Below are 14,580 nucleotides of genomic sequence, written 5' to 3'. Positions count from 1 at the left end.
AGTCCCTATACCCTTTTGCCTCCTACAATGATGTCACGTGATGTATTCGTGCATTTCAGTCCTTTTTGTAACCTCCTTGGTCATTAGAGCATTGCATGAGTCACTGCTGCTCTAACAAACATGCTGCCAGGGTACAAAGGGGCCAGGTATCCAAGGGTCCCCCTTAGATAGCACTGGGGAGCCAGGTTCAGAGGGAGGCTTTGATGTGCTCAGAGCAGTTGTAAAAAATTCCTTGGACGCAAAACTCTTCACATCTAATCTCTGTCGCTGCTGCTCCCTGACGTCCAAACTGGGCCAGTCGTCAAAGATGAGGCCAGAGTGCATCTGGGTCCCGCTTTCCTCCACCCTCACAAAGCACTTGCAGCCTCGTGGCAGCTTTGGGCTTAAGGACATGTTCTGTTTGAAGAGTCTCTGGTTTGAAGTCTGGCTCAGCCTAGAAATTGAGCAAGCCCAGGAAGCCAGGGAGCTTAAGGGCTGTCAAGCCATCTCCCAGATACCCAGACAAACTCTCAGTTCACTGGGATGAAGGCCAGCCAGGCACACAAAGCATTTGGCTCTTGGAGTGTAGAGCAGCTTGCTTGTGGACTGACTGGAACCCAGTGTTGTGGGTGGGACATCGCCTGCAGTCACTGAATCAATGCATCCCTTGTTCACTTGTCTGTCCATGGATCTGTGAAACTTTCATGGGGCGCTGCCAGCTAAGCAGTTGGGTGCTGGGCATAAAATAACAACTCGCAGTGACTGAGTGCCTACTGCATGCCTGAGTGAAGCTCTTGGCACAGATGGTCCTATTACCTGAGGACAATGCTGTGAGGTAGAGAGTAGGATCATCCCCGTTATCCAGATGGGGAGATAGGGCTCAGAGAGGTTCAGTAGCTTGCACAGGTGACTGAATGCTGTCAGAAATGAGATTAGAGTGAATGCCAGGACCGCTAGCTGTGAAAGCCAGGGGTCCTGCATCAGATTGGGGGTCTGGGAACACCTCTTCCTGGAAGGGCCGTTGAAGCCAAGATCTGCTGTAAGCAGATGTCTCTAAACCTTCCATTCAAACCTGGCTCCGTCTTAGGCACAGCTCCCTCTCCCCTGTTTTAGTTTGTTTATGAAACTATTTGAGATTTTATTTATTATTTGCTTTCTGTCCCGTGCACTGAAAGAGAGTGATGATGAGAGGAGGAAAGAGAGTAAGAGAAGGGACAGGAAGAACAGGGTGGAGTGTCGCCGGGGAGCGGACCTCAGCCGCCACCTGGCCCTGCTCTGGAAGGCTGACTCTGGGAACGTTGCCTCTTCAGAGAGCAGACGTTGCAGATCCAAAGACCCTTTCCTAACCTGACTTATGAAGAATTTAGCAAATTGCCTTTTTGGCTTATGCTCAAGGGATGTTGTGCTGCCCTGGCGTTGACAGTTTCTCCGGCTGCAGGGGGAGGCTTGGCAGGCTGTGGAGGGCTTCCTGTGTGGGGCCCCAGGCTCGAGCATGCCTGCGTGTCCCGTGTGCTGGCAGCCTACCCCAGGGATGCCCCTGGCCTTACTTCCTGTGCACTGACTGACAGCTCCACTCAAGAGTCTCCTTGAACGCCAGGACCTACATCAGCTGTGGCTCTGTTGACTATCACAGGGAACAAAGACTTTGGCTACCTGATGAATGAATGAATCAACGAATGAGTGAATGAATGGAGCCTGGGGACTCCCAAACCAGCAGAAGCAGAAAGGCAGCCCCCGTGGGGAGTTTGGAGGGCAGGGTGCTGGGATGGGAGGGACCATAGCTCTACAGGAACAGCTGAGACACACACAGTCCGAGAGAAGGCAGGGGCCTGGTGGCGGGCGGCCGGAGGAGTGGACCGGGCCCTCCTGCAGGGCTGAGGAGAGCCAGGAGGGCCAGCACCAAGCAGGCTGGCAGGATAACAGAGCCCGGTGGGTGGCTGCCGTTCTGAGTCCTAGGCTCTCCGGTCTCGGCAGCTGAGGGCAGGCCTGTGTTGAGTATGGTTATGCAGGTACACCACTGAGCACTTGGACAGCTGAATTTATGTCAAAGCATGGGTCAAGTTCAGGGAAAGAATTGGAGAATTAACTCAAGGCTCAAGGAGATGACTGCGCTAGCACTGTGGAAGGGTGGCCAGCCAGTGGCTGTGGGGGCACTGTGGGCATGGGCACGGTGTGTGTGTGTGTGCGTGCATGTATTCACACAGGTATGAATGTGTGTGAGTGTGCACGTGTGAGAGGGCAAGGGTGCAAGCATATGTGACTGAGTGCGTGCATGCCTGTGTGGATGTGTGTGAGTGCGGTGTGTGAGATGTGAAAGTTGTAAATGTGGGACTATGGGTTTGAGTGTGTATATGTCAAGTCTCTTCAGTTAAGCTGAGGGGTTTCTTGTACCAGACAGAGGGGGCAATTCCTAGACCCCACTGTAGGCAGAGCAACTGATTCTGACCACACGGTCCCTGCCTCCTGCCCCCATGCTGGCTTAGCGCCCACTGAAGGCTGGCCTGGACTTCTGCCTTGTCCCTTCAGAGCACTTGTCACAACGGTAATTTATCATTTGTGTGACTAATTGTGGAGGGGCTGCCTTGTCCATGAGACCCGCTGGGGTGTCTGGAGGCGGGGGTCTCTATCACACTCACCATGGGCTCCCAGGGCTGAGCACAGTGTCAGCCATAGGAAGGGCCTGAGCAATTTGTTGGCTGAGGTCCACATGTAACGACCAGGGTGAGGACAGCCATCCCTCCTCTGGTCTTCCTCCCACCAACCTTCCTTTGCTCTCTTTTTCTCTCCCTTCCCTAGGCTGTGTGCCCAATATTTGCTCCCACTGTAGCCTGCTTGAGCTAAGTTGCCAGATTTAGCCAATAAAATACAGGAAGGCCAGTCAAATGTGAATTTCAGATAAACAGCAAATGTATGTCCCAATATTTTGATACTGATTGTATGTTTACACTGAAAACATATGGACTATATTTTTTAATGTAAAATTATGTAATCAAAACAGTTGTTGTTTATCTGAAATTCAAGCTGAACTTCTAGGACATCCTCTAGTTGTTTTGGCAACCATACTTCTGAGTTAAAAATGTGACTGATCCTGTGGATGTCACCGCGTCTGCGGGGGAAGGAGCCCGGGCGCCTCCGGCCTCCGCTCCAGTGCGTCAGCCTGGTGAGTCACACGAGGCCTTGATGAGGGCCTGGTGCCAAAGCAGTGCAGAGCGAGGTGCGGGCCCCACAGTGCTGGCCTCCAGGAACTGGGAGGCGCCGCACTATTGGCTGGAGAGGTGGTGGCCCGACGGAGAAGGGAACTAAGCTTTGGGCCAGGCCTCCACTGACAGACGCAGTCTTAGAATGGACACAGTCCCTTGCTCAGTACTAGCTACCCTCTGCTGAGAGCTGCAGACTCTGCCTTGTTAAATCCTCACGAGGACCTGATGGGTAGGAGGGTGATCTCCATTTCTCAAAGGGATAGTGTGTGCAGAGAGAAGTAATTTCCAAGACCTTCCTCATAAGTAGGAAGTGGCAGGACTAGGATTGGGTCCTAGAGGTAGGTACCTGGCTGAGGCCCGGACTCCACAAAGCACTGTACTATAAGGTGGGGAAGGAGCACCACTGGAGGAGTCAAGAGTCCCATGTGTTCATCCCGGTAAACTGTTACTGAGTTTGAGTGTTCGTTATACATCCATTCACCCACCCATCCATCCACCCACCCACTTATCCATCCATCCACCCACCCATCCATTCATCTATCCATCCACCCACCCATCCATCCACCCATCACCCACCTATCCATCCATCCATCCATCCATCCACCCATCACCCATCTATCCATCCATCCATCCATCCATCCATCCATCCATCCATCCATCCACCCATTCATTTATCCATTCATCTACCCATTCATCCATTCACCCATCCATCCACCCCCACCTACCTAACTACTCATCCACTCCTCCATTCATTCATGCACCCAAACACCCAGCCAGCCAGCCAGCCATCAGGGCATGCATCCATCCCTCCCACTGTTGTAGGTTGTGGGGTGGGGATGCTGTGGTAGTGGAACAGCCCTATGAAGCTCACTAGCTCACTTAGAGGGTCTTACACACCCTTGGAGCTTCCTGTGGGCTAGGCTACCAGCCCTTTTCAGCTCATTTCACAATTGGAAGCTTGGCCAAGACCCAAAGGTAATTAGATATTGGAGATTCTTCCGGTAGTGGTCTTTATGCTCTTTTTATTCGGTTCAGCCAGGAATGAATGACGTGCTGGACTATGGCCTGGACCGAGTGACCAATCCGAATGAAGTGCAGGTACACCAGGTAGGTCTCTGCTGCGTTCTTTGGCCTAGGTCAGGTTCTTAGGCTAGAAAGATGTCCCCACTTGTCTATTGTCTGGCGGTGTTGCTTGGGGCAACCATATCTTCCCTTTGAGACTGCCAACGAGAGGAGGACTGTGGGCTCTGTGATTTCAGTGTTGGGGACAGGGAAGCCATGGCAAGGGTCCTGCATGAAGACACTCAAGAGATCTAGAGTGCAGATCAGAGCAGATGGCATCTAGATGGTTGGTTTCAGACTTTTCTGAGTCACTTCCCTCTTAGAAAATCTGATGAAAGTTATAAAAGTATTCTGCCCAAGGATGCACAGACACTTTGCATGCAATTCAGCCAGTTCCCTGACTCCCAAAGCCCTGAAGCCCACCTAACGGCGCCAGGCTTAAAACCCTTGAGTCAATTTTGGGTTTAAGTCTTCATCTACATGACAGGACCTGGAATGTCACACTGCCTTTTGCATCTCAATAGAGTGGGGTCTTTGCAAGATTCTTCTTGGCTTTTGTTTTAAAAGGACCCTTTCCCCAAAGACAGGCTCCTTGTATGATAACGGACAATTTCCAGTGATAATTTTTTACTTCCAGAAATGCAGTTTATTAAGCTGCTGAGACAGTGAGGGTTCAGGTTCAGGTCTCTCCACAGGGGCACTGTTGTTTTGAGCTGTCCTGAACATTGTAGGGTGTCTGGCAGCATCCTGGCCTCTACCCACTAGATGCCAGTAATGCCATGCCTTTCCCTGCCCACCTCTCACTCCTGAAAATAAAAAATGTCTCCAGGCATTGTTCCAGGTGGGGCGAAATTGCCCCAGTTCAGAACCACCAATTCCCCCGTAAACCAGCCCGAACCCCATTTCAACTAGTCTTAGATGGTGTCATGATTTCTGTCTAACATTGTCCTTGGGTGGCGAGGGCGCAGTGACCTCTTTAGCCTAGTGTGTCATCTCTAAGCACCTGGCAATACCTCCAGGCCTGAATGGGCGGGGGGTGAGCGGGAAAGAAGGAGAAGGGGGTCAATGGGGAAAGAGAAAGAAGCAGAAAAAAGGTGGCTGTGAGGCAACTCTGTGACATGTGGACGTTGGCTCTCTGGGACCCAGGATCTAAAATGGCTGTTGGCACCTCCCCACCCACCCACCAAGTGCAGGGGACAGATGCCCAGGTTTAAGGATGGAGTCCATCTGGAGAGAGACTTCAGGTCCCTGCAGGTGTCACAGTGGGGGGTGAGGAACATTGCTTTGTCCCTTGCCCACAGTTCAAAGTAACCCTTCCTTTGACACACGGATGGCACTGTCAGCCTTCAGCGGCCTTTTCCATGTTCCCCTAGTCAGATGCCAGATAATTGCGGAAGCCTTGTCGGCTTGGTTGCTGTGGAAACAGTCATCAAGGCAAATACTGAACCTGGCTGAAAAAAAATTTTTAATGGATAACTGTCAGTTCTGAAGCCTCTACATGTGGAGGAGGTGAAGGCAGGGCAGGGGGTGCCCATTTCTTGCCAGGTGCTGGCAGCTCCGTCAGCCTGGAGTCCGAGCGGGTAGGGCGGAGGGCTGTGTCACCCATGTGTTGACCAAGGTCTTCTCTGTGTTTTTTCTCTCCCTCCAGCTCCCCTTCTCCTGTCTGCACTCAGAAGAATTAAGAACCGTAATTCTCCCGCCAGTGGGCCCTCCCGCCGGTCCCTTCTGCTGGCCCCAGCGCGGGCCCATCCTATTATTAGGGCAATAGAGGCTGGTGCTGGGTTTTATCTGTTTGCAACATTCCCCCGGTTGGACTCAGTGTCCTTTGTTTTTATGGGTTTATCTGCCCCGGGGAGGAAGGGGTGGCAGGATTGTGAAGCGTCCTCACGAGGCCCTGAGAGAGCAGAGGTTTCAGATCTTTTGTTTCTTTTCAAAGAACTCACGGTGCTTGTTTGAAGAGAGAAGCCGTAGCTGAGAATTAGTAAATTCTTGAAAACATATCCATATTCCTTAAGTGGAGGCAAATAACCCCCGGGAAATAAACACCATCAAGGCTAAGAAAGGAGGCTACTAGGTTGGCAGGCGTCTAGGGGCCCTGGGTGACCCACTGCTTCAGACCGATGGCCATCGCTCGGCGTGGCCGCCTAGCCTTGGGAGGAACGGGCCAGAGCGTGTCCTCCCTCAGTCCTGATCCTTTCTGGCTTCCAGGGCGCCAAGCATGCACAGACCCCCGCTTTCCCTTTATTTCAGAGAGAACTGGCCCTGCAGTGAGACTGAGTGCTGGCCAGGCAGTGGTGTGCTGACGACAGCTTTCATGTGGGAATGACTCCCACCCAGCTCGGCCAACCCCTGGCTGTGTGATCTTGGACACACTCTTGTGCCATTCAAAGCCTCAGTTTCCTCATCTGTAAAATGGGAATAACAATAGCTCCCATTGCAGAGGATTAAGCAAGACATTTATGTGAAATGTCTAGAATGGTATCCAAAAGGCAGAGACACTCCATAAACAGTAGCTATTGTTACTATAACTGTCACCATGCTGCAAGAGAGACAATTTATGGAGCCCCATAGACCCTAAACCCTGATGCGGGGGGGGGGGGGTGCTGTCTCCTCTTCTGTCCTTACACATTCTCACACTTCTGCCCCATTTGGAGGTGGAAGGAGGAAGGGACACACCCATTTCAACCCCGTGCCTAGTCCAATGACCAGCTGCAGAGAACGGCACTTTACAAGGGCGTGCACCTGGGTCTTTGGGGAAAGGACTGAAATCTGGCTCCACAGTATTAAATACTGTGTTCTGTAAAGCCCTCAGCCCAGAGCCCCCCTGAGTGACAGCTCCCCCCATGCACTCCCACCAACTGGGGACAAACGGCTCTCTCTGCACAGCTCCTGTGTGACCAGTGCTGGCTGCGAAGGGATAGCTCCTACAGCTGACATTCGCCAACAGCACCTTGCTTGCCAGGGGCATGGGGCTCAGAGTGTCACATCTAGTCACAGCTCAGTTAAGACCCATAGCAGCCTATGAGGTCACGAGTATTATTAGGTCACAAGTATTAGTAGCATGCCTTCTTCACAGTTGAGACAGAGAGTCCACAACTCAGCCGAGACTCACAGCTCAGAAATGGGGAAGCTGGGATTTGAAGCTCAGTCCATGTCCTGGCTGATGTGTTCTGTTGTCCATTATACGGCTTCTAGGGGCTTTGCTGGGTTTCATGAAATTCTGACCGCTGCTTGGTAGGAGAGGTCCTGTCAGTTCCATTTTTTGTGTGACAAAATAGAAACAGAGAAGTTGAGTGCTTTCCCAAGCTGGCCCAGCCAGGATTCACATTTCGGTCTTCCTGGTTCTGTAGCTCTTTCTGTTCCCCGATACCACCATTACCCCTCCCTCCCCAGCCACACCCTTGGGTTCCACATCCAGGGCCAGTTTCATGGCAGGTGAGTTGTTCGCTGGTCCCTGGCTCCACCCTTGGGGGGCCCCATGCTTGGTTTAATGCTCTGCTGTGAGAGTGAACAAGGGGCCCTGCACTTTTATTTTGCACTGTACCCTGCAAACTGTGTGGGCTGTCCTGCCTCCGCCAAGTATGAGTCAAGACAGCTACTTCAGAAGATCACAACCTTGAACTCTTGTCTCCTTACTCAGCTGGCTGCCTGCCTCCTATCTTGTCTCTTGTGCTTTGCGTTCAGCATGTCAATTCTGAGTCTCCTGGCTTCTGACTTTGGATTCTCTCTCCGCTCTGGATGCTTGTGCATCCCGACTCTTTCAGGTTCTCTGCATCTTGTGTTTTGCTTCATGTCCTGCCTGTGCCTTCCCTCTTTTTTCTGCAGATTCTTGCCTGGCAGCCTGATCCCAGGGTCGTTGTGACTCCGTCTTCTGGGCTCCCGCAGTGGCTCGAGGGCCTGGCAGGTCCTGGCCCTGACCCTTCCTGCTCTGTGATTATTGTCTGCAGCCTGCATCCGGGTTTTCAGGCCAACAGGACGGCCACAGAGCTTCGTAAACAAGCTCTGGATGTGTCCCTATTTGGGCAAATCAGCAAGCAGAAAAAATAAGCAGTTAGAATTCCAAGAATGCAGAGCGTTAGATGATTCCTTAGAGTATCTTACTGTATGAGACATGTCACTCAGGATGAGGAATGAAGAAGTGACCTCACTCCAGAGAAGCCAGCTGTTGAGAAAGCAGGGGATTTGTGCGTGAATTCCAGGGTGGGGGAAAAAGATGTTTATTTCTTATTTTACCGTGAGGCAGTTTTATCTGAATTGCTTAGAAGTGTGTATGTGTGTATTTTTTTAAAAAAAATAACTTCACTTTATTTTAAATTAATGTTTCTTATGGCCTTTGGCTAAGTAATAATTTTGATAGGCTTATGAGATTTGGCTAATAAAAATACAGGATGTCCAGTTATATTTCAATGTCAGATAAACATTTACCTGTGTCCCAAATATTGTACAGGTGTCCTGTATTTTATCTTGTAAGGAGGGCTAAACCCATACAGGCATGTTCTCAGCAGCAATATGCGAACACTGAATCACTGGCCACTGTCTGTGGTGTCTCTGATTCATGCCAGTCACCTGTCTAGTGTCTCTTTAATCATTTCTTTTTTTTTTAGTCCCCTTTTACAGATGAGAAAACAGAGGCTTTGAAATACTAAGAAAACTACTCTAAAGTCCTGTAGGTAATAAGTGACAGAACCAGGATTTTGACCTTGGTCTGATCCCCAAACCCACTCTCTTTCTTCCACCCTGCCTTCCCATCAGATTTTTTCTTGGTCTTTTAGAGAAGTCCAGCACACTTGTGCCCATGGCCCCAAACACCCACACCTCCTCCAGAAGGGCAGAGATGACCTGTGTGTCAGTCTAGAGGAAGCTGATCCTACGGACAGCTCTTCCTTAAAGCTAGACACGAACGCTGAAGTCCACGTGGACACTCCACGGTGGAGGTGGGGAAGCCGCAGCTCCAGCCGAACCCTGCTATTGGAGGGCTCACCACGGTTTGATTCCCAGAAGATAGCTGGTCATTCTGGGAACCTGAAACCCAACAGCAAACCACACCACGGATGCTGGGCCCTAAAAGGGTAATAAAAGCAAATGAAGTGCATTAAACCAGTGGTCCCCAACCTTTTTTGGGCCACGGATCGGTTTAATGTCAGAAAATATTTCCACGGACTGGCCTTTAGGGTGGGACGGATAAATGTATCACGTGACCAAGAGTAAGTCTTAGATGGATGTAGCAGAGGGAATCTGGTCATTTTTAAAAAAAATAAAACATCATTCAGACTTAAATATAAATAAAATGGAAATAATGTAAGTTATTTATTCTTTCTCTGTGGACCGGTACCAAATGGCCCACGGACCGGTACCAGTCCGTGGCCTGGGGGTTGGGGACCGCTGCATTAAACTACACAAAAAAAGTAAACCCTGAAGACGGAGGGAATCACTTCAGGAACAAATATTTGGAGCTAAAGTCAGGCCGTGCCAGGTGGAATAGGAATGACTTGCAAAAACAGCTCCCCGTGGCGCTGAGGGAACATCGGGGCAGCCTGGGAATGGCCATGTCCTCTGTGATGGTCCACTCAGGAGCCCCGGCCACAGAACAGCAGCTGACAGGGAGTTTGATCTTGGGTCCCAGGCATTTTGAAGGAGGGTGTTTGTGCTGCTGACTGCTGAGCTCAGGCCTGGTAGGGTTGCAGCCTTTACTACCATTGCTGTCCCCCACCCCAGCTCGCCTGAGATAACGCATAACATATATAAGTTTGAAGTGTACCATGTGATGATTAGATACATGGGTACATTGTGAACTGATTACCACGATAAGGTTAGTTAACGCCTCTATCCCCTGGCATAATTATGGTTGTGTGTGTGTGTGTGTGTGTGTGTGTGTGTGTGGATAACATTGAAGATCTTCTCTCTTGACAGCTTTCAAGTCTGTAATGCAATATTGCTAATTATGGTCACTATACTGTGCATTAGATCCCCAGACCCTAGTCATCTTAGAGCTGGGAGTTTGTCTTACCATCGCTGGTGTGAAAGAGGGCTTCCTGTGTCTGTTTCCTCTCGGGATGGGGCTCCAGCTCTCTCTTTGTTTTCATTTTCCTTGAAATGGCCGGACAGCTTCGCTCTGTGTTGCATCATTCTCTGCTTCAGGGCAAGGAGGCAGCTGCAGACAAGAGTGGGTTGTTTTCGGTTTGTCGGGAACCCCTCCCAGATGCACGAGGGGCAGACCTGGGCTTGCCAATTACTGTCCAGGAGATGTTGGAAAAGTTGCCCGTAACTTATTACAGTTTGAGAGCTGAAAATCAGAATAATAAAACCTCCCTCCCTTACAAGGCTCCATGAGGCAAAAGTTGCTTTGCATTAATTGCTAAGTGCTTATTCTGCAACAGTCCAGCTTCCCCTTTGAGCAGAGGGCAGGACCAGTAGACACTATTTTTAACCCATCGTGGCAGACTCTAACAGAAAAATCTGATTATATTAGGTTGGCATGCAAATCTACTGTGGCCCCAGGGTCCTTTTCTACCTGAAATGTGTGTCTTCTAAACCACTGCCTTATGTTGAGACAGAAAGAGCACAAATAATCAGTGTGGTTACCAAAATATTTAGACCATTTGGGTAATGTCTTCAGCTTTTTAAGTGGAAAAATATTCTATTAAGCTTAGGATACATCTCCATTTTTTTAGGCCTCTGAGCACACAGAAGCCACCGTGTATTTAATATCTAGTGAGCATCTGCTCTACACCAGCTATTATGCTAGGGAAGACAGACAGGGTCATCCTGCTCTTAATGGTGCCTCGTGGATGGTAATGTGCATTAGACAGAGAGCCACACAAGGAAATGCATAATTACAATTGCGTTAAATACCGGGAAGAGGAAGTCAGGGTGTGTGTGAGTCCAAAATCAGAGACCCACCTGAGCTTTACCTTTCTGAGGTAACTCTCCCCACCCAGGAAAAGAATGTCCTGTGAAAAGCAGTTACTTAAAGCAATCAAATGGAGCAAAATAAAACCCAGCGTGGATTAGAAAGGAGAGATGGGTCTGTGACATTCTAGGTCGGCCCCTACTGGCACATCAGCCCTTGCCAATGGGCATATGGGCCAGTAGTTACTTTGCTGACTGGCTAAGGAAAACAGAGTCTTCCTTGGCTTTTTGATTCTTCCAAGTGAAGAGCTGGTTGTGTTTAAGCGGTATGGATGTTAGCATCCAGGAATGAAGAGGATCAACTTGAAGTGTAGGGCTCAGCACCAAGCAGCCTCTGGATACAACCAAACCTAGGCAAACCCAGGCTGGACTCACCAACCAAGCCCACCCTCCAAGAGGTGCATGGAGTGGAAAAGTGGCCCCTTGCAAGCATGCCAGACTGGAGAAGATTGTAGCAGGAGACAGGTCTGCACTGTTCCCAGGCGCGTCTAAGAACGCAAACACGGAGTCCCCTTTGGAGCCAATCCTCTGCCATAACTGAAATATCCAGAGAGGGGTCACCTTGTGGCTTATCCAGCAGCTTCCCCAAGAGTGGGGGCTGACCACATTTTCCACGTGACAGTTCCACTCGGACTCGGCGTTCAGTGCCAGTGCTGGTCTGGAGTCTTTCAATTGTCTGCTTTGTTTTTGGCAGTATGACTCCCTGCTTCCCACTTGTGATACTGGTCCAGTTACTATGGATGCTTAAATGAGTCTCTCCATTCCTTCAGCTCTCTGTGCTGTGAGAAAAGAATCAAGCAGCCAGGCTCCACCCTGGTTTTCCGTCTTTCTCTCTCCTTTCAGGTCAGGTGGTGGTGTAGGCACGACGGTAAATTGGGACCAATCCCAAACTTAGTCTTTCATTCCTCTTGGCTCTCTGGAGAGCAGGGTGAAGTTATAGTGGTAAACCAAACCCCTCCCTTCACCAAATCTCTTAGTCAACCTCAGTCACCAATAGTGTAGAAAAGGATGGAGGTGGTGGCGAAGGGGACATTTTATCCTTTAGGTAAGAAAGGTGGGCAGTTTTCTCACAGGGAATGCGTTTTTATTTTTCCAATGAACCTTTGAACTATAATGATTTAATGATATCCGTTTAATGGTTCTTGGCTTCTTTGTTTTACAGAAGCAAACAATCACGGCTGTCAAAAAAGAGGTAATTAGTCTCCCAGTGTCAGCCAGAAGTTTGATGTTAAATCCTCTAACAAATTCTGTGTTCTTTGGCTTTACGCTCTGTACTCAGTAATGAAATGAAAGCCATGTGTATGGTTCCAATGATTGTTTTCAAAGTAATGGACAGCACAGAATGACGAAGCATCTTTTTAAAGACCTGCACAGGGTTGATGCTGAGACCCAGGGTATGAGACACCCTCAGAAGACACAGATCTGATGGATGAGGGAGCAGATGCTATTGTGTCTCCATCTCCACCCCGGCCCCTGTTCCTACAACTACTGTTCAGTTTCTGCCCGGGGGTCACATGACCTATTTGGGCAGATCTTGTATCCAGGGCCCCAGACAGAACCCTGGTAATCCTTGGCCATTGAAGTTAGATCTGCTTGTCTGACCATCAGTCCTCATATCTTGGTTTAATGCTCTTTAGAACTTTTTATTTTTCCATTGGTTCCTCTTCCCAGACCAACATGTGATGGGTTGAGGAGGCCCCTATTTTAAAGTTTTGCATCTCCCATCTACTGTGGGCTTGAAGCCTGTTGGTACTGAGGTGTCTGGCTTAAGGGGAAGGGAATGGGCACTGTGATGGATATATGGCTTCTAGTTCTGAAGGCCATATGTGAATATCAGTGTTAGTGACACTCAAGGGGTGAGGGAAGTTAGACATCTTCTAACGACTGTGTCTCTTTCAGATCATGTATTACCAACAGGCCTTAATGAGGTCCACGGTGAAGTCTTCAGTGTCCCTTGGAGGGTATGTCCCCAATTTGTTGGTCTTGCTGAGGTTTGAACAGTAGATAGGCAAGAAGAGAACTTTTGCAAGGCAGACTAAAAATCCTAATGACCTTTGAGGGACAAAAGAGGTCTCCATGAGTTAAGTTACTATTTGTGCCTCAGTGCAAGTCTCCAGGTGGCCAGCTCATGCTTCCAAGATGGCACTAGGACACTTGTTTGAACCCGTGTGGACTGAATCTGCTTTGAATTTTGATATCTCATGGGACAATGTTAAGGGTCTGCATTTTCTTTTTTTTTTTTTTCCCCCAAAGCTGGAAACGGGGAGAGACAGTCAGACAGACTCCCGCATGCACCTGACCGGGATCCACCCGGCACGCCCACCAGGGGCGACGCTCTGCCCACCAGGGGGCGATGCTCTGCCCCTCTGGGGCGTCGCTCTTTCGTGACCAGAGCCACTCTAGCGCCAGGGGCAGAGGCCAAGGAGCCATCCCCAGTGCCCGGGCCATCCTTGCTCCAGTGGAGCCTTGGCTGCGGGAGGGAAAGAGAGAGACAGAGAGGAAGGAGGGGGGGTTGGAAAAGCAAATGGGTACTTCTCCTATGTGCCCTGGCCGGGAATCGAACCCAGGTCCCCTGCACGCCAGGCCGACACTCTACCGCTGAGCCAACCGGCCAGGGCAGGGTCTGCATTTTCTGATTAAACAGGTACAGAAAGATTAAAGGGACTGGATTGGGAGGCAACATGTTACTTCACAAGTCAAATGGGGACACATTTTTATCAAATACTTGCCAATCTGTGTGCTATTAGAAAATTTTCCTTAAGAAGACAGTAATAAGTAGGTAACTTAATTGATAAGAAAAAGAAGACAGGCTGGTCAATCAACCTGAGAATTGACTTCGTCTCCTGGGTGTTGAGCTTCTAGGAAATTGTTTTCCCTTTGCTTTTCAGGATCGTCAAGTACAGTGAGCAGTTTTCATCCAATGACGCCATCATGTCAGGCTGCCTCCCCAGCAACCCTTGGATAACAGACGACACCCAGTTCTGGGATTTAAATGCCAAATTGTATGTATTTGATATATTGTGGGTTTTTTTAAAAATAGCTTTTTGAGTTCTTCACATGCCATATAATTTAACCATGTAAAGTATACAATTCAATGTATTTTTGTTTACTATAGTCATAGATTTGTGCAACCATTGCCACAATTTTTTTTAAATTTTATTAATTTTTCACTTTTCTGAAGTGAGAAGTGAGGAGGCAGAGAGACAAACTCCCACATGCGCCTGACCGGGATCCACCTGGCATGCCCACCAGAGGGAGATGCTTGGCCCATCTGGGGTGTTGCTCTGCTGCAATCAGAGCCATTCTAGCGCCTGAGGTGGAGGCCATGAAGCCATCCTCAGTGCCCAGGCCAACTTTGCTCCAATGGAGCCTTGGCTGCAGGAGAGGAAGAGAGAGGTAGAAAGGAGAGGGGGAAGGGTGGAGAAGTAGA

General features: G+C 49.6%; 1 protein-coding gene across 2 annotated transcripts in view; it reads left to right on the top strand.

Annotated features, from left to right (window-relative positions):
* LOC136307896 (regulator of G-protein signaling 9) overlaps positions 1-14,580 on the top strand; it is a 55,600-nt gene that overhangs the window by 25,924 nt on the left and 15,096 nt on the right. The window contains exons 9-13 of one of the 2 annotated variants that reach the window (XM_066234897.1): positions 4,215-4,286; positions 5,890-5,928; positions 12,313-12,342; positions 13,050-13,111; positions 14,039-14,152. In XM_066234897.1, coding sequence (XP_066090994.1) covers positions 4,215-4,286; positions 5,890-5,928; positions 12,313-12,342; positions 13,050-13,111; positions 14,039-14,152 — 317 coding nt within the window. The remainder of the gene's footprint in view (positions 1-4,214; positions 4,287-5,889; positions 5,929-12,312; positions 12,343-13,049; positions 13,112-14,038; positions 14,153-14,580) is intronic. The other variant, XM_066234898.1, reaches the window with a different exon arrangement.

This window comes from Saccopteryx bilineata, chromosome 6 (genome assembly GCF_036850765.1).
Source record: "Saccopteryx bilineata isolate mSacBil1 chromosome 6, mSacBil1_pri_phased_curated, whole genome shotgun sequence".
Taxonomy (NCBI): Eukaryota; Metazoa; Chordata; class Mammalia; order Chiroptera; family Emballonuridae; genus Saccopteryx; species Saccopteryx bilineata.
Note: the sequence above shows the minus strand (reverse complement) of the source record. Positions and strands in the feature narration are given on the sequence as shown.